We start from the raw sequence: 20,219 nt of genomic DNA on the forward strand, positions 1-20,219 counted from the left end.
ATATATATTGTTTGCAAAATAGTACTTTTCCATTCATTGCGATTTTGAAATAGGAAACTAGGTCACTTGAGATGAGAAAGGGTAACAGGATAAAGAAAAATGTCCAAGGCATATTTCAAACCTGGTTTGTTTCATCAGGAGCATCCGGAATTTCCAAAGTCCCATTAGAGTCAAAGGGAATCTAAAAATAAATAATAATGTAAAATTGTACTGAATGGTTTGGGAAGTTCTTTGCAGCCTTCTGTGATGAGATGATGGGGCAAAGGAGCAGCCTAAAGAACTTTCTTTTAAAATTCTACCAGGGATAATAAGATAGAAGGGTGGAACCTGGAGGCACTGGCAGTCAAGCTTAGCAAAAGCAGCTATAATGCAGAAGCAGCCTTTGGCCCCTTTTCCCTAAAGCCTTTAGAGAATCTGGACCACTAAAATAACGATTCAGCTCAGGACATCCGAATTCATGAAATTTGGTCAAAATCTAACTCCCTCCAAATTTTGGAATCCACTCTATTGGTGTCCTTTGTGCATTTCTTCCAGATTTGTGCTGTTTTCCAGCTTGGAACACCTCTTGGACTTGTGCCTCTTTGCAGGAGTTTCCTGTAATAAAGACTGGTCACTGCTTCCTTTTTTCCTTGTGCAGGGTGGCTGGTCTTATATCCACCATCCTGTAGTTTTCTCTAGGTAGGCAGTCTGTACAGGGTGGACTTGTTGTGTCCCACCCACAGTGCTGCTCTAGCACAGTGATGACATCACTGCTACATAGGACCACTAGGTGTCAGTATTACACCACAAGAATGACCACATTTGCACTTTATATATAAATGGTTCTTTTTTTTAATGTGGGAAACAAACTAGTTGATAAGTTTTACTATGTTACTATAGACAAAAGCTCCTTACCCTATTTACCCTAATAAAAAAATGTGTCATAACTTTAATTCCCTACCTATGAAAGCAAGAAAAGATCAGTATATTCTTAATAAGTAGAATTAGAATGGCAGTAAACTCATATCCCCCCTCCCCAATGCTGCTTTGAGGACTTACCTTAAGTGATGTCTCTTGATCCAAATATCTTCTTCCTTCCAGTCATTTTCAGCAATCCCTCCAGCACTGGTGCCAGTCTCTGACCAAGAGCAGACTGCTGATTCTTCCTGTCCCCTGGTCTCTGTCCGGCGTGCACACTCACGGCTGCGTGCATTGACATACCCAGTAGCTCTCCTCCTCTCCCTGCCAGTGATCTTCACTGCACATATTCGCACACATCCTCCTGCTGGATTCTACAACCGGGAGCGAGTGGAGGAGACAGAGGTAAGTTTTTTCCTATTTGGTACCTTTTTTTTTTTTGCACATATCTACTGCTTGCTAGCAGAAGATATATGTAAACAAATTGGGCCTTTAATGTCACTTTAACCAGTTGACATCCGCGGAGTTAAACCCCTTTCCCATCCATTGGCTTTGTACAATGGATTTGAAAGGAAACAACTGAGATGCAATTGAAGTGCAGATTTTCATCTTTAATTCAAGGGGTTGAACAAAATATCATATGAAATGTTTAGGAATTGCAACCATTTTCATACGCAGTCCACTTAGTCCCCTTATTTCAGGGGCTCAAATGTAATTGGACAAATTAACACAATGATAAATAAAATTTTCATTTTGAATACTTTGTTGAGAATCCTTTGCAGACAATGACTGGTTGAAGTCTATGAATGCATGGACCTCACCAAACGCTGGGCTTCCTTCTTTGTGATGCTTTGCCAGGCCTTTACTACAGCTGTCTTCAGTTGTTGTTTGTTTGTGGGTCTTTCTGCCTTAAGTTTTGTATTCAGCAAGTAAAATGCATGCTCGATTGGGTTGAGATCAGGTGATTGACTCGGCATTGACTGCACAATTTGAACATTGCATTTATGTCTTGGCATTGCAGCACTTTACATTGTACTGTAATGCTGTGACCAACAGTGGCAACCAGTGCACTGTGGAAAATTAAAGGAGAACTATGGGGTTAAGGCTTTTCCCCATAGTTCTCCTTAGGGTAACGGGAGGGCACTGAAACGCCGCAGTATATACTGAGACGCCATGGCTGAAGCGGATCCTGGCAATTATGTCTGGATCCGCCCAGCTGCGTGACTGACAACTGGCTCTGCCTATCTAGAGGCAGAGCCAGCTGTACCCGCCCCCTCCCCCAGCGCTGGCAGAATCCAGCCCCTCCTCTGTCGCGGCAGAGAGCCGTGACAGGATCGAGAGGTGAGCGAACGCCGTTATGTGTTCGTTCACCTCCCAATCTACTAAGCCGACCTGCGACAGTCTCATTGTCACAGGTCGGCTAGATCTATAAGGTAAGTGAAAAGCACTCACCTCATAGTTCTCCTTTAAGGTATGTCTACATTTTAGTATGAAGGGGCTCCCTCGCTGTGACTGGTGTTTATCCAATGTGGAAAAACAGTGTGAACAGTCCCTTACAGATAGTGGGAGCGTACACTGCAATGCTTAGGAGAAAGGGGATAGGTTAGTTTTATGATGTGGAACCCAGTTCACCTGAGTTTGCCAAAGTCTGCACAAAACTGTGACTGACAACCCCACTCCTCCTGGCCCAATCAGTTGTGGCCGGGGTATTCTGTGCCCCACAGCTACACATCACAAGGTGTGAGGAATGTCTCTGTCACAACTGATTGGGCCAGGAGGGGCTGTGTCAATCAGTTTTGGCCCAACTATGGTGAACTCGCCCCTTAAGCCCCCACGCATCATTAGTTTTGACAGAGGCTTCACTTAGTTCGCAATCATTACGTATAAGGCCTCTATTCAGTTTTCCGAGGGCACTAACTCAGCATTTCTACACATCATGCGAAACAGCATAGCATTTTACTTCTGCATTTCCAGCTCATGGTCATCATACGTCTTAGCATACTCAACTACCATAAATCTGAAAACATGAACCCAACCGGCACTGGAAACAGGAAGTGACGCCACGCCCGGCGATCTGATTGGCGTACACGAGGTCACACCAGTGGAGGCCGGAAGTGACGATGTTCCAGGAGCCCTTGTGAATGCAGATTGTATGTTTCAATGACTCAGCCGTACACATGGTAATACAGTTGTACATGCGGTGAAGCAGTAAGGGTTGTCATGGCGGGCAGTGCTGGAGAATGGTGTCTGATGGAGAGCGATCCCGGTGTCTTCACCGAGCTTATTAAAGGCTTTGGTACGTTCCGTTGTGTTGTTTCTAAAATCCAACCTGAAACTCTTGTTATTTGTAAACAAATCCGATCGTCATGCCATTGGTATTAAACGCGATAGTGCTGCGCCTGTGTGCCGCTCACAGAATAAATGGCAATTACGAAGTATATTTCTTGCTACAAAAATTCTGTTTTTGCTGCAGTCCTGTTTTTTTTTTTGAACTGACCGGTTTTTAAAATCCTTGTTTGGGTTGCTGCGTGTAGATTGTAGTGACAGATGCTGCCCAGCATAGTGGATGTTTGTGCTAGACTAGTGGATGACTTCTTGTCATGTCAGACACTAAGGCTAGGTTCACACCTAGAAACGTACAGGTGTCCAACACATTTTTATTTTTTTTGCACGTTTTTGCTTTTAAAAATCCGCTTTTCTGCCTCGCTAGGGATGTCTATAGTACCAAAACCATGCACGATCCGCCTCAAAATAGCTCCTGCATCTTTTTACGTGAAGGGTGGTGGTCTACGTTCAATGCGAAGGTGTGAACAGTTGCAATTGACTTGCATGGAAATGTGTGTTTTGCGCACATATATCCACGTGTAAAAATGCTCAGGTGTGAACCAGGCCTTAGGCTGATGTTAGAGACAAATCACCAGCTGCAGGATCACTAAGGAGGCGGCCTGTCTGTCCCTAAGAAATCGTTCCCTGTGTACCCAGATAAAGTGAGATGTCACAGTCGAATCTCAATCAGTAGTTAGGGAAGTGACATCTTGCTGCTTCTGTTACAGAGGGTGCTGTTCCATAGGGTCCGACAGGTGACCTCTTAACGATCCTGCTGCTGGTAATTTAGACAAATCACCAGCAGCAAGATTACTAGCGACATAGCTGCCTGTCTGAGGTCAGGGCTGGAAAAATTGCAGGAGCAAGATAGCCAGTGCTTCTTAAAAATAACAGTTGGTGCCTAAAATTTGAGGTTTTCGCTAGTTGTCAACAGAGCTTGCTCCTACAAAATATCTTGCTGGTTCCTGGATTAGACAGACTGGCTCCATACTCCAGATTAGTTTGTCCACCCTTGGCCTAAGGTGTAATGTTGGGATGCAGTTGTAGCTGAATAAATGTCATTGTATGTGGCTTGCCCAGTCTTACAAATTATTAATGTTTAATCACATTTATCAGAAAGGAATTACTTGTGTTTTTTACTGCGAGGAGCTTGGCTTTGATAAACATGTTTACATTAAGTGGACAAATTTTTTAGTAGATCTAAATCTAGTTGCTAAACCCTCATAACTATATACCAAAACATATCCAAGATAAGATCCATTAACAATATACAAAAATGCTTCTTAAAAGAGAACTATGGGGTAAGTGTTTTTCCCTCATAGTTGTCTTTAGGGTCACGCGAGGACATATACTAACTTCCTCCCGTGACCTAAAGCTCAGTAGATCGCTGGCTATTGCCCGTGATATACTGATAGCGCCGCAGCCGGGACAGATCCCCACAATACTGTCGAGATTCACCCAGCTGCGTGAGTGACAGCTGGCTCTGCCTATATAGAGGCAGAGACAGCTGTGCCCGCCCCCTCCCCGTTCATTCCTCCACTCAGCGCTGAAGGATTGGAGGGTGGGATCCCTGCGGGGAGCGGTGACTGACGGTCACCGTTCACTGCAGGGAGCAGATCGGTGCATGTTTCTGCTCCTCTTCCTGATCGATAGAGCCGACCTTGGTCACAGGTCGGCTCTAACTATGAGGATGAGTGGAAAACACTCGCCTCATAGTTCTCCTTTTAAGTGTATTTCCACTTTTTCAGCTAAATTGTGATAATGCCTATTTTATTTGTTTCCAGTCACGTAACTGAAGCCAAAACATTATTTTTTTTTTTGGATAGAGGGGGTTTGAAATAAAACCCATGTCAGGTTTTATTGTTCTCTTTTCCCATTAGGGAGATTCATCCTATTTGTCCTGGTGACTTTATAACTAAAGGTAAAAGTGAAAGATGATTCCAAAGCTTGGGTTATCATCAGAACAGGAAAAGATGGGAAATCTTCCAATGAGGACACTTTCTCGCTTCCTGTTTTGACCATTAGACAGGAAGTGGTCTCCTCAATGTGTCACAGGTGGCAAAAAAAAAACGGCCAGGGGTTATAATCCTCCCTTACTCTATCCAAAACTAAAACAAAGTTTTGACTTTAGTTCTAATTTAAAATTAATAAATACACATTACTGAATAAATACCTAAAAAAAAAAAATAGAAAAGTACCAATACCTTTCTGAAAGTTTTTCTTTTTATAAGGAATTTTTCCTCTTGAAGGGATGGGGATGGTAATGTTTACCATAATTCACTGTCTGTACTGTGCTCGTGGATTTAATTCTAAGTTATGAACTAGATTTGAATAACATCTGCCCTAACAAAGTGTTAGCATTGTATGTTAATAAGAGTTTCCCAAGTCTTTCTATGGGAACAGCCAGAGTTTCCTATCACTTTGAAATTGTACAGAGAAGCTTGCAGTTTGCCCAAGGACCTGCTCTACAGAGACATTTAAAAGTTAAAGGGATATTCAAGTCCAAAGGTTTTTAAGCTATTTTCAAATGCTGATTACATCACTAACAACGGATGCTACTCCTTTATGTTTAAAAGTTTTAGTTTACTGCAGTATCATCTGCTCCCCTGAGCACTGGCCCTGTTATCCTGTTTTAGGGTGGCTCCTTTCCCTTGCAGGGTCCTATGGAGCCACCCTTGTATGTGCTAATAAGCTGTGTGTCTCCACAAACACACTGGCACAGCAAGGCAATCAACTCCCATTGTCTCTGCTCTCTCCTCCTTCCTTCTCCAAGATAGATGGACAGCTGCTAGAGACTGCTCTTTCTCTTGTAGTCTCATACTGGACAGGATGTTCAGAGAAGTTGAGCTGAGAGAACTAGAGCCAACTGTTCAGAAACATGACTAAGTGCTTGGGTGAAAATGTAAAGACATGCTTTGCTGGATAATGTATATTTGTTTTATCGGAATTCATTATTGCAAAAATTTTTGAGCGTTTGATACTACTTTTTAAGAAATATTTTTTTTGAAAAAATATTTTTTGCTGTGTGAGTGGGAACACAAACATGTAATGGGGTTTTCTCAAATCTGACTGCAAAAGTGGAATTACACTCTAAACTTTGGAAGCTCTGTGTAGTGCACGCTCTCCCCTGTCGCCGCCAAACTGTGCGTTCTTGTGTCTGTACATTTAAAAAAAAAATCATGTAGTGGGCATAGGAAGAAATACCAGATTGTTTTCTTCTACATTTTCTCCTCTTGCTACCTAATTAAAATGTATACAATGGGGTATAAGTATTCAAGTCTGCAATCAAAATAAAGTTCTATCTGGCTAGAAAATAATTATCATTTGTAAACACCACAAATGCAAAATAAAAACTTATTTAATGGAAAGCCAACATATCTTTGAAATTACAATCTTAAGCATGCCTGCTTTTTTATGTAAGCTCTAACAATACACTTCTCTCATTTGCTCCCTTTTGTTCTGCTAAATATACCACTAAAAGGATTTTGTTCAAGTGAAAAAGAATACTTGTTGATCCTGCCAAACATCTAGCAAGCTGATGACTTCCTGAGCTCTCTGCCTCTGCTGTGCATGTATGCGTTAGCATTGTTTCTAGTTGTCTTGTGGACTACACAACACCCCCTCCCCTGTTTTGATGAGAGGGTGGTATTCTCTATTCCCAACACAGTTCTTATCCTAAAGGGAAGCAAGGCTGCTTCTCTGTAGATACAATAAATGTGAGTTTTTATTTCACTTTTAGGGCAGGAAGAGTTAATGATAGGATTACCAAGTGAAAATAAAGAAACAAAGGAAACTAATGCAACCACATCGAAGTACTGGTACGCTGCAATATTGCAATATATTTTTTGTTCTCCAGTTTAGATACACTTTAACCTTCTTATGCTTTCCTGATCCACTGCAGAAAGTTTCTCAAAAAGGTATAGAAAAGCACACGAAACTCCACCGACTTCCAGCTTCCTCTCACTGTGTAGTGCTTGGTGTCTGAATGTACAGTTGTCTGATATTTCTTAAGGGTCCATTTAGACGTCTCCAGTGTGGCACGTTGCTGGAACGTTACAGTTGTTGGCATGCACTGTAGATATCCTATTGATTACTATGGAAGCCTGCTGATTGTCAAACTCAGCAATCAACTGGATTCCGATAGGAGTGAATAAAGAATTTCCTGCAAATGTTTGGACTGGCCAGGGGGCTTTTTGAAATTAAGCTGTGGAGCACCTAGTAGCCCCACCATGAATATTGTCAGCAATTGTGGACCATTGAGTATAGTGTGACACATAATCCAGCAGGTGCCGTTTAACAAAATACATGGTAAAGGCAGCATCTGTTAAATAGTGGTTGAAGATTGTAGTTTCCAACTTTGTCTGTACAGGGTTGACTAAACAAGGTAACTGTAGTTTGTGTTTAAATTGCTTTATTTCTTCTTTTTCTTGCATAGGTTGTCAAGGAGTTCAAGTGGAAGAAATTTGGAGTTTAGACCAAGAACACTTTGAAGATCTGCAGTAAGTGTTGTACTTACTAGTATTTTTTTAAGTAATTTTATGTACCAGTAGTCTACACTGTAATATTCATTCATATAAAAGAACATGTTGGAGACATGCAGTAGGTGATCTGTCATTGTAATGTGAACTATTGACGGAAATTACATATGGCCAGGGCCCAATGCTTAAAGTGCAAAACTTGTGGGCAGTTCCATGCAATGTCAAAAATGTGTTATTGTCATGGTGAAAAGGTAAGGTGGAGGATCAGCACTGTAGTGGTTGGCCATGAAAACTGCATGCCTCGTGACAAGAAATGCATGAAGCTTTCTTCCCTTTCAAACCAGAAGATGTTCAGCACCTCAGCTTGGAACTGTCAAAGACCAAAAAGCCCTTCCCGGGTGGAAAGTCAATAGAGTTTCCTATGCACAAAATACAAGAATCGGGCTACAGAAACATTACAGCAGGTGCCATGAAGTTGTGAGTGAAAGTTTTAAAAACTTGGCTCCCATAGAAGACAGTTTGTCTGCCGAAGGGCTAGAGAATGGTGCATGTAAGAATGTTTATAAGCAACAGCAAAGTGCAGTGGATTTTTTCCTTTCCTAGTTTGGAGCTACATTTCTGAAAATGGAATAAGTCAGTTGGTAAAAATCAATGGTCCCCTCACTGTTGAGAAGTACAAGCAGGTTCTTGCCTATCATGCAATATCGTCGGGGAATATTCTGATCAGTCTCAACTTCATTCTGTATCATCAATGATCCAAACACATTGCTAAAATAGGACAAATATCTGTGCCAAAAAAATGACAACAAATTGTACATCAGATGGTATGATCCCCTCAGAGCTCTAATCTCAGCCAACGCCTGCAGTGGAATAGATAAGGAACCCCTTGACTGAGGGGTAGTTTGTTCTAAACTTGGCATGTAATGTATAGTGTCCCTGGTTAGTCTGCTCTGTTACGCTAAAAAGCCTCGATTTTATATACTTCTGGTAGGATCCAGGGGAAAAAGAAAGCAAGGGCCAATAAATGAGAATCCCAAAAATGTTTAATTTCCTCTAAAAAAGACAAGCCAATGCGTTTTGAGGTCTTCATGGTACCCCTTTTATACAAAATGCCTCCAGATTGATATATTGCATGGAATATTTTGAACAGTTTTAGAAAATTACAGGGGCTGCAGATTAAAAGGTAATTTTTAATAACATTACCTTACAGAATGGCTCATCTTGTCATTTTACATGCATGTAAAATGTTACGCATCCCCTGAAATAGAAATGTTGTTTCAGTAAGATCCTCCCTAAGGGTTAACTACTTCTATGAAGATGCAGGCATTGCATCTTTCCTCATTAGAACACAGTGCACCAGGTGGGTATAATTAACCCAGACTCTCCCATTCAGGAAGGAGTCTGGAAAGGACATGGTAAAACAGCTTTTTCTTCAGAAAAACAGAAAAAGATAGTAATCTGTAACATTGTTACGGGATATTTTTTTTTCCTCAGCAAAAATGGAGTTGCACTTTAACAGTTGCGTTAACATGACTCACCTAACACAAGAGTACAGGGGGTGAACAGATTATTATGTAATTCCAGAGTCTTTCCAATCCAGGAGCCAGCAGTATTTGTGAGTGAGTATGCAAGAAAGAGACTAGTGAGGGAGGCCACCAAGGGACCAATGACCTTTCAAAGGGATTACAACTACTATTGCCTGAGTGCTTCACTAGTTTCAACTTTATTGAAGAGTGGTAAAGAAAAATAGCCACTGTTCGCTAAAATCCACATGACATCTTGCCTACAGTTGCCCAAAAGGCACGAGGGAAACGTTGTCTTAAGACCAAAATTGAGCTCTTTGTCCATCAGAACAAGCACCTACTTTGACATAAACGGAATGCAGCACATCCTCATCAACCTTTAAAAGTCCCCCCACCTCATCCCCCACCTTTAAAAGTATCATGGTGACAGCAAAATGCTGTGGCGATGTTTCTTTGCAGCAGGCCCTGGTAGCCTTGTAAGCGTAAAGGGTAGCAAACACAGTGACATTCTGCAAAGAAAACCTGAAGCCTTCTTGAAACATATACTGTGCCGTGGTAGATTTGTCTTTCAGAAACATAAAGCCTCAGGTTAAAAAAAACAGCTATATTTCTCTTTAATTTTAAAAATTGCTGTGATTTGATTATATTTGACAATAAAAGTTAAAACATCTAAGGGGGTGAAAACTTTGTTTAGCTTTGTTACATATACCGGATAACTACTTAAAGTGACATTAAAGTCAAAAATATTTTTCACTCCCCCCAATGTAAATGTCAGCACTTACCTTAAATGATATTTCTTAATCCGATCTTCTTTCCTTTACATCTGTCCCTCCAGCGCTGACTCCTCTGTCCTTGCTGGCACTTCCTGTCCCACGGTGTCTGCATGCGGGTGCACGTGTCCATAGACTTACCTTGTGTCTGTCCTCGCGCCCTGGCCGCAAATGTGAACTGCGCGTGTGCCCGCACCAAGATGCTTTGCGGCCACCCCAGACTTTTCACATTTTCGGACCGGAGCGCGCGGGGAAGACATAGGTAAGTACTACCCTTTTCAGAGCGTTTTTTTTTTATATTTACACTTTTTGCATATATCTACTGCTTGCTAGCAGTAGATATAGGCAGAAAAAACGGAGGGTTTCATAACCCTTCAATTGTTCATAATAATCTTGTTTATATGTGGCTATCCAGATATACTATTCAATATAGTTCCACTTTTGCAGTCACATTTGAGAAGACCCCTCTAAATATTTGCGTTTCCCATTCTCACAGCCTACCCAAAAATAATTTTATTTAAAAAAATTCTTACCTTTTTAGCTGTGTCCTTGGAGCAGGCCTTTGGGCAGACTGCAAGCTATTCTGAGAAATGTGTGTGACTCTTTCTGTCCCCAAGATAAAGGGAAGCGGAATGAGCTTCCTCTCATTTAACATACAGTGCATGTTGATCTTTAACCCTTTGTTAGTAGGGTCTATTTATAAACAATTTGCAGGGCCATTCACCCTGCAAATATCTGTGAATGTTGGTTTTGTATGAAAACGTGCAAAAATAAATAATATATTTTCTAAGGTTGAATTTAGTAGAATGTAATACTGCATTATGGCCCCTAGATGGAGCTGAGGAACTGGAAATACATATTAATTTCCTAAGCTCTATTTCTAGTGGTCATATTGCAGTATTATGGAATGCAAAAACAAAAATAGAGAAATGGGGCTTTAAAAGTGTCATCAAATGCAACACATGGGGACGGTCTGCACATGGATGTTGCCCTATTTATAGGCATCATCAAGGTTGTGCAGACTGTTGGCCCGTCCCAACGCGAGCCGTTAGCAGCAAACGGCGTGGTTTGGTGCGGCGGGAATAGAGCAGGGAGAGAGAGGGGAGATGTGGGCTGCTAGGATTGGGGGACTGCCTTTTGCTAGATGAGGAGTGATACTAAATTAAGCAGAACGCATCCAGTAACTGTTTGAAGGACACATCATGGACAGGCGTACCTTCTTCCCCATTCATTGGCCCGCATGGTCCCCTACTTCCCTTACCTCCCGGGTTGTTTTGGGTTGGCTCTCCGGCAGTAGGGACGCATGTCAGTAGGACAGAGATTCCATTAATGATCCTTATGATTTTTATCGGCACCTCCGTATTTTCCTGATGAAGCCTTGAGCAAAACATGTCAATCTGGACACATCATAGATCTACTGAATATTTATGGATGAATTTATTTATGCAATTTAAGGAGATATATGCTAATACGTTATTGTCATATACACAGCATGTATCTATATGTGATCCAGGGAGGTTTTGTACCATTTAATGATATCACTAATCTGTCATCTTTAGTATTTTAACCTCTTGCCGTCCGCCCATTAAGAAAAAACGGACGAACGGCAGACTCGCATTAGCGGGTTGCCGTCGCCAGACGGCATTTTTTTCCTGCTCGCGCGCAGGAAAGACCCGATGGGAAGGGGTTTAACACCCCGGATGTCAACTGGTTAATAAAGAATATATATATTTTTATACAATAAGCGACTTGTATGTGCAATTTTGAAATGGGTCTCCTTGCATTTGATGACCCTTTTAAAGCCCCATTTCTCTATTTTTGTTGTATCCTGTATACTTAAGGGGTGTGGTGTCCTAGTTCGTGTGGTGAGTCGCAATTTTGTGTACAATACTGCAGTATTATATCATTCATTTGACTTTTTTTTAAAAATGAATTAAGAACGCTCGTTTACAGATGTTCACAGGGTGAATGGACCTGCAAAATGTTTAATACAGTATTCAGATCTATTTTAAGACCGATAATGAGATCTGCTGAAATTACAGCAAAAGAATAAACTTTGGAGTTTTCAGAAAAGATCAGGTACAAATTTCTAAATATTTTTTTTAAAGTTCTGCTGAACAGGGACATGCAACAAATATGCAATGTGTTTATCCCAATTTGGCTGCAAATGTGAAATTCTGAAATGTTTGAATGCCGTATGTGTGGTTGATATAGTTTTTCATTTTTTGTTGCAGACCAGTGCAAGGTTTGATCTTCCTTTTCAAGTGGCAGCCCGGAGAAGAGCCAGCTGGATCTGTAGTACAAGATTCTCGTTTGGATACAATTTTTTTTGCAAAACAGGTATTACATTTTTTTTTTTACAAATAAATAAAATCTGGGTATGGGATGTCTTACAGTATTTAACATTTTAGGCTTTTCATTTACCAGTTTTAATAGGTGCTAGGTGACTCTTAATCAGCAGCAGGTGTATGGAGTGCAGCCAAACTCACATAAGATGCAAAATATGATGCACTCTCAATCTGAAATCCAACAATTTGCATTTCATATGACATAAACGGAATGCAGCCATCCTCATAAACATCCCATCCCCCACCAATAGTACAGTGGGTTTGATATTATAGTATCCCAAAGCGACAGCATCAAATCTAACAATGGGTAAGTTAGTCTAGTCTAATTGTAGGAACTGTGATCACGTAAAATCACAAGGAGTGCAGTCTGCAGCCCCCCACCCCCTGTTGGGCTGTTGCACTCTCACAGGTGTGCCGCTGCCAAAATACCTGAACAGTAAATGCAGCTCATTGGCTGCAGTCAGTCTTTGGCCAAGATATTTCACGCCAGTTCTTTCGACAAACATTGATTGAACAATCAACTTTTGTGGTGGAGTGTGAGCAGCGTATGACCAGACCACTGGCTGTTTAGTAGTTTTCCAACAAAGTTAGCTGTTATCACTCTTCCCTGGAGGATTAAATTCTCTGTGTAACTGAGGAAATGTACTCTGCAATACAGATCATTTCCAGAAATGTTGAAGCCATGGAAAAAAACTTTTTTTTCCCCTGTTTGTTTTTTTCTGGAAAAAATTAAATTTTCAGAAAAATGTAAGAAAATACAGCGTGAAGTAGTTTCAAAATTGAAAGTCATTTTGTTAGACTGGGAACCTGAAATGCATTGCATATAAAAGTATTTATGCTTGAAATAAAAGTACAGCTTATTCAGTAAATAAACTAAAACTACCCATTTTTTTTCTTCCTCTTCATATTTGCCATTTTTATCATAGACTTCTAAAAACTTAAGAGAACTATGAACAACTTTGGGAAATGTACAATTATTACCACTTAAGATTTTGACATGGATTGTGATTCCCCCATTGTCCATGTTCTATTTTATGTGGACACTTATTCTGTGCTACCAGTATGTCTTTTTACTGTCTTCTAATAAAAATGTATTATACAAAAAAAAGAGAACTATGGGCCAACCTTTTTTGGCCATAGTTCTCTTCAGGGTCACAGGAGGACATATACTAATATCCTCCAGTGACCAATAACTCCGCATATAACGGGCTATTGCCTGCTGTATGCTGAGAGAGTGCAGAGCCACGCCACAGCCGGAATTTATCCTGACAATACAGTCAGGATCCAGCCCGCTGGCTGATTGACAGCTGGCTCTGCCTGTGCCCACCCCCTCCCAATCCGTTCAACCAGTCAGCGCTGGAGAAACAGAGGGGAGGGGGGAATCCCTGCAAAGAACGGTGACTGACGGTCACCGCTCTCTGCAGGGAGAGGATTGGGAAGTCGGGGATATTGGTTATGTGTTCACTGACTTCCCGATCAATAGAGCTGACCTGAGACAGCTTCAGTGTCACAGGTCGGCTTGAATTATGGGGATAAGTGTTTTTTACCCATCCCATAGTTCTCCTTTTAAGGACCCTTTTACCAGTCAGTTTGTTTCTTTATTTGGTATGAATATTACTTTGCTTGTAAATGAGATGAAGACAAAATGTTTACACTTAGGGGTCTATTTATAAATGTTTTTACACAAGATTCACACAACTTTCACCCAGGATTATTTTTTTTCCAGTTGCAAGTTGTGTAAATTTTGAGTGAAAACATTTATAAATCAACTCCTTAGTTTTCTTATCGTTGACAATTTTTATGAACGTTTTTCCTGGTATATTCATAACTGTGCATGTACTTTGTATGTATGTGTAAGTGGCAGCAAATATACATTTTATTTTCACTTTCTCCAGGTAATAAACAATGCATGTGCTACTCAAGCAATAGTCAGCATTTTGCTGAATACAAACCATCCTGATGTACACTTAGGAGAAACGCTTTCAGAATTTAAAGAGTTTACCCAAAGTTTTGATGCTGCGGTAAGTACCTGATTATTTTTTATTGCATTATTCATGGTGCTAAGCCACTATTCGTAGCTACAAAGACTATAACTATGGAGGAGCAACATGGCGACCCTTGGACAGCAGCATTGTCACCCTGTGGAGAGGGTAGTGATAGAGGCAGTAGCAGATTTAGATGGACTAACAAAATAAAGCTGTACTCTAGAGCAGGACTTCTTAAACTTTATCCACTCGTGACCCCTTTTTGGCCAAGGAAATCTTTAAGGGACCCCAGCGTCGGACAGTGTCTCTCCCCTTTTTCCCCCACCATCGGTCGGTGTCTCCCCCCTCCCCTAGCATCAGTCAGTGTCTCTCTCTCCTCCCCCCCCCAGCGTCGGTCAGTGTCTCTCTGCTCTTTTCCTCCCACCCCCCCAGCATCGGTCAGTGTCTCTCTCCTCGTCTCCCCCTCCCAATGTCAGTCTGTGTCTCTCCTCCCCAACTCTACCATGGACGGACGGTCAGTGTCTGTCATTACCAACTACTACTACTAAGCCCGCTCTCCCTCTTCCTTCTTACCTTTTACCTCCAGCAGCTGCACTACACTGCACATTAAACGAAAACAAAAAAATCTTGTTTGGAGCCCAGGCCTCCCCGGCCATACCCCCTTGATGGCGGTCCTGGCACGGGATTCAGATCGTGACCCCTTCTGTTCACTTGCGGGACCCCATATGGGGTCGTGACCCACACTTTAACCACTTCAAGACCAGGTGTTTAGACCCCCTTCCTGGCCAGGCCATTTTTCAGTGTTAAGCGCTGCAGTACTTTGACTGAAGTTTATTCCGTCATGCAACGCTGTACTGAAATGAATTTTATACCATTTTTTTGGGGACAGAGCTTTATTTTGGTGGTATTTAATCACCACTGGGGTTTTTATTTTTTACTATAATTAGGAAAAATGTAAGAAAATTTTGAAAAAAATAAGTTGTTTTTTTTTTACATTATGTTAGGAAACTTTTATTATTACCCAGTTTTTTGGTAAAATATAAAAGTCAGGGTCACGTCGGATAAATAGACACAAAACATGTCAACCTTTAAAATTGCGCGCACCCGCGAAATCGCAGAAAACTACCATACCCAAAATTGGCCATAGGCGACACTTTAAAAGCTTTTACACTGCTCTAGAGAACACGTTTCAAGCAGTCACAGCAACTTTTTTTTTCCCCTTATGGGATAAAGGTTTTACATAAATAAAGCTGACCAGCACCCCTGTCAGTGTTGAATGGTTTATCTCAACTCTATATCTGCCACTTTTGGTGGACAGTTTGGTCTGTTAAATGAAGTTGAAAAATAACAGACTTACTGGCTGGATCCTCAGGTGAAAATAAAGGAACAAAAAGCACCAAAAAAAAAAAAGGAATGCAGCCACCACATTTAAAGATTGGTAAGCTGCACTATATTAAATTTTTGCTTTTGGGTTTTGAAACACTTTAAAGGTTTTCCTTAAACCGATGAGGTATGCTTCAATATGGTTTAGAAGCCCCAGCATAAGTGACCTGAAATTTTACATTTCTTTTTTGTCTTTTAGATGAAAGGATTGGCATTGAGCAACTCAGAAGTGATCCGACAAGTACACAACAGTTTTGCAAGGTACTTTCCAATTTTTATAATTCCTCCTTTGGATCATAATGGTGTTTACACAGTTAATGCCTGGAGTTCCACAGTTACCACCATTGCAGAGATGTTGCCTCCTACAGTGTTTACATCCTGTTCTGGCAAAATCTTCTTACTCTGTCATTACTCTCTACCCTCTATTGATGTGGAGGTCAGTGGGTGAAACCACAGAGCATGGGCAGGTGGACCTGATTTACACTCTCTCAGAAGTGCTGCTTTCTCAGAAATAAGATCAGTTGAGAATTCTTTACACACTAAATTGTTAAGATTTACTTAAATTATCTAAACATGAAAAGCAAGTTTCGTGTTTTTATTTTCACGATTGAATAATTAAAGTTAATATTCACACAATTGTGTGAATTCATATTCCACCAGAGATTTTCTATGGGGCTTAAGTCAAGTGACTGCGATGGCCACTGTAGAATCTTCTAGGTCTTCTGCAACCAAGCCTTGTGGAATTCGAGGTGTGCTTGGGATCATTGTCCTGTTGGAAGGTCCAATGATGCCTGAGCTTCAGCTTCCTCGCAGACTGCATGATGTTTTCTCTTAGGTTTTCCTGATATTGCAAAAGACCTGCAGAAAGACTTGCTGGCAACAGGCATGGAGGTTTCAGTCTCCACAGTAAGACGCATACTAAACGCTGTTAGGGTTCCTCAGAAAAGCATCTCTGAAGGGACATGAACCCTTAGTGGGACTTAAGTCCTACCTGGAGGCATGGGTTCACCTCGTTACGATTTCCCGGGATTCGATGGTGCTGCCAGCTTCAGACAAGTACTTGGGAATAAAGAATCGCACTGATTTGTGTATTCACTCTATATTCAAAGGCTTATTGTTCTAACAAAAGGTTATATGTGAAACTAAAAGGGGGAAAAAAATTCTTGCATGTATACAAAACTAATCATGATGGTAAGGGTCATGAGACAACCTTAAGGGAAGATTTGCAAAGTAAACAAGCAAAGACCTAAACGGAGATAAGAGATGCATTTTGCAAAGACTAACATTTTACAAATGTCTCAAGGTGGTTCCTGTAGAATATACTGAAAAAACACACTTTTGCTTGCTCAGACATTAACTAGGTATAACCCAGAAACAAGCAAATGAAATGAATCACCTTTTCAAACGCAGAAGGTTTCCATGTCAGAACTCCAAGATGTACAACTCTACTGACCCAAAAGCACAAGGAAAGTCTGTGCCAATATGCTCAAAATCGTATAAATAAGCTACAGAAGTTTTGGCATTTTGTTCTGAGGAACGATGAAATCAAACATAAGCTAAAAAATTTGTGCTTTCTAATTTTAGGCAGCAGATGTTTGAGTTTGATGCAAAATCTTCAGCAAAAGATGATGATGCTTTTCATTTCGTGAGTTATTTTCCAGTCAATGGGAGACTTTACGAGTTGGATGGCTTACGAGATGGACCTATTGACCTAGGTAGGTATTGCCTGTGTTTAGAGTATATTTTTATTTAGAGATAAATGTATAGATTTCCTTTTTATTAGGTGGAACATTCTGAACCATCATTCTTATGTCTTAGGTTGCCATGTCTTGACCCCTTGCCTGCTCTGATCTTATCTTACCCTCTCTTTTCTTTCCCCGGCTCCAGTATGTAACGCTAATACCAAGCCCACCCTAGAAAAAAGCAAAAAGAGGGGGGCGCCTTTCCTGGTGCAGATATGTTTATTCAATAGCCGGTAAAAAGAAATGGGAATGTACTCACAAGAGTGCATTATAAATAAGCCGTAGGACAATGAACCAAAGTAAGGCAAGTGGAAATCCGTATAGCATGTCCTATGTGCTGATGTGTGTGATGTCAGCGTTGGCGCGTTTCCGGGGCGCGCCCCCTTCATCAGAACATACATTCATCAGAACAAGTATGTTCTGATGAAGGGGGCGTGCCCCGGAAACGCATCAAAGCTGACATCACACACATCGGCACATAGGACATGCTATACGGATTTCCACTTGCCTTGCTTTGGTTCATTGTCCTACTGCTTATTTATAATGCACTCTTGTGAGTACATTCCTGTTTCTTTTTACCTGCTATTGAATAAACATATCTGCACCAGGAAAGGCGCCCCCCTCTTTGTGCTTTTTTCTAGATGTCTTAGTCACCCTGACTGTAGTGGGGCTGCGTCCTGCATATATGCACACTACTACATCCCTCTGAGGAATGATCATCTCTGGCGCTTTTGTGTCACACTTTACCAAGCCCACCCTGACCTACTTACTTTACTATTTCTTGGCATCTCGAGCCTTGCACCATGTGTATCCAGTAGTTTAGCTGCTGTCACCCTGTGTAACCATTGCTGTTCCTAAAAATTGTTTGTTAGAAATAAATACAAATTGTATGAAAGAAAGAGGTATGCCTGGTCCTTCGCTGTTTGCTTTGGTACCACCAGCTAGTTTCTACTCCACTACAAGAGATAACTAAGCTGTTTTTGCTTAACTGCAGTAGAGAAAATATCAAACTAGCTTTGACAGGGCTGTGTAAATCGAAGGACTGGATAGATTTTAAAAAAGCAGCAGGTTCTCCAATATATTTATTTAGCCATATGCCTTGATGTCAATTTTAACCTTAGCTGATGCTTTTTAAAGAGGATAGTACATTACTTTGCAAAGTTGAACTTGTTCTTTATATTTGTTAGGGGTGTTATGTTTTGATTTTCAGGGAGAGGCTAGGGCGCAATACTAGTGCATGTTTGAGGACCAAAATAACTGTGTCTGGGGTCAAGTAAATCCAGAGACTTTCCAATATTAGATTCTCTTATTTTGTACTTCTTTGTGGTTCTGTGGATGATACACTCTAACTTAAAATATCACATTTAACATTAGATAAAGCAACATAGGCCCAATAAAGGACGAAAACGGGAAGTTACTCACAAGTGACAAGGAGAGGGCCGAGGCGCTGAACAATTTTTTGCTTCTCAGTATACACTCAGGAGGGAAACGGGTTTGACGTACGTGATAAAACACATAGTTCAACATGTAATATTGCCATACACACCGTTCTAAAAAATTTGCTTTTACACAAAAAAAAGTGACACGTATGTTTGATGCATTAATGTTTTAAAAACCTGTATATTCCCGTTTGCTTTTGTTGCAGGGACATGCAACCAAGATGATTGGATCAGTGTTGTGCGGCCGGTTATTGAAAAGCGAATGCAAAAGTAATTTCAAATTTCTACTACTTTTTCTTCAAACAATCTGGTTTCACTGCAAATATAGATGGGAATTAACTTCATGTTATCTAGGGACTGACTGAGAAGGTTGTGACTGGAAGAATTTAAATTACACCTGTCAGCCATTTAAGACCATAACAACAAGAGCTCATGTACCCAGGCGTTGGCTTTCTTCCTTTGACATGCGTTTGAAACGCATGTCAAACTCGGGCCAGCAAATTGGCATTGGAGCATGACCTGTTTAGGTGCATTTAAACTGCAGTCAAAGTTGGTCAAACGCAGCCTGTTCTTGTGAAGCAAGAACTGCATTTTACAATAACACCCATTGACGTAAGACCTAAAAGTCCTGTTTTGAAAGTACCACAAGGTGCCATTCCTTGGTTTATTAACCCTACCATCTTCTGCTATGTGTGTGTGTGTTTTTTTTTTGTTTTTTTTTTTTATTACTGGTCTCACTTTGCCATTAAGGACTCCTAAAGATAGGATCCACCCACATGCCAACCCCTTGTTGATTGAGAGGTACTCTGGCTTAGAAGGACAAGGCTTAAAGTGTATTTCCACTTTTGCAGTCAAATTTGAGAAAACCCCCTTATATGTTTTTGTGTTCCCATTCACAAAAATATATATAAAAAGAAATTCTTCCTTTTTAGGTGTTTTGTTGCAGCAGGCAAGGCGGCTGAATCCAGGTTTTTCTGAGCACCTTTACAGTGATCTGTCCTTATAGAAAGGATTAATATTTGAGGGTTGTGTTTTCTCCTAAGTTCATTAACATACAGTGGAGAAGCCAGGCATTTAATCCTTTAACCCCTGACCCCTCACAGCCCAATTTTACAACGAAGTAGGAATGTTAACCCCTAAATGCCAAGAAACCCTAACCCATGTAAAAGCAATTTAAAGCCCATTTCCACCTTTGCAGAGGTATTAAAAAAAAAAAACATGCCAGCAATATACGCAGAGTCAACATGAAGCAGACATATGCAGTTGCTGTATACAAACACAGAAATGTTTGTTTCTCTCCCGTTCATTGAAGGACACAGGCAACAGATC

At 40.9% G+C, this 20,219-nt stretch overlaps 1 protein-coding gene across 1 annotated transcript; it reads left to right on the forward strand.

Moving 5' to 3' along the window:
• Positions 1-3,001: 3,001 nt before the first annotated feature.
• UCHL5 (ubiquitin C-terminal hydrolase L5) lies at positions 3,002-19,179 on the forward strand. The gene is made up of 7 exons (XM_018574677.1): positions 3,002-3,193; positions 7,658-7,721; positions 12,228-12,333; positions 14,237-14,362; positions 15,909-15,970; positions 17,294-17,424; positions 19,097-19,179. The coding sequence occupies exons 1-7, from the start codon at positions 3,118-3,120 to the stop codon at positions 19,162-19,164; spliced, it is 633 nt and encodes a 210-aa protein (XP_018430179.1). The 5' UTR covers positions 3,002-3,117; the 3' UTR covers positions 19,165-19,179.
• The last annotated feature ends 1,040 nt before the right edge of the window (positions 19,180-20,219 follow it).

This window comes from Nanorana parkeri, unplaced genomic scaffold (genome assembly GCF_000935625.1).
Source record: "Nanorana parkeri isolate BGI_ZX_2015 unplaced genomic scaffold, ASM93562v1 scaffold3156, whole genome shotgun sequence".
In the NCBI taxonomy this organism is placed as follows: Eukaryota; Metazoa; Chordata; class Amphibia; order Anura; family Dicroglossidae; genus Nanorana; species Nanorana parkeri.

What these genes read in the sequence shown, in the direction of transcription:
- UCHL5 (XM_018574677.1), top strand. Translation starts at nt 3,118, where the DNA reads ATGGCGGGCAGTGCTGGAGAATGGTGTCTGATGGAGAGCGATCCCGGT. An exon ending in GAACACTTTGAAGATCTGCA is followed by an intron (nt 7,722 to 12,227) that starts GTAAGTGTTGTA and finishes TTTTTGTTGCAG; the next exon opens with ACCAGTGCAAGGTTTGATCT. An exon ending in AGATGGACCTATTGACCTAG is followed by an intron (nt 17,425 to 19,096) that starts GTAGGTATTGCC and finishes CTTTTGTTGCAG; the next exon opens with GGACATGCAACCAAGATGAT.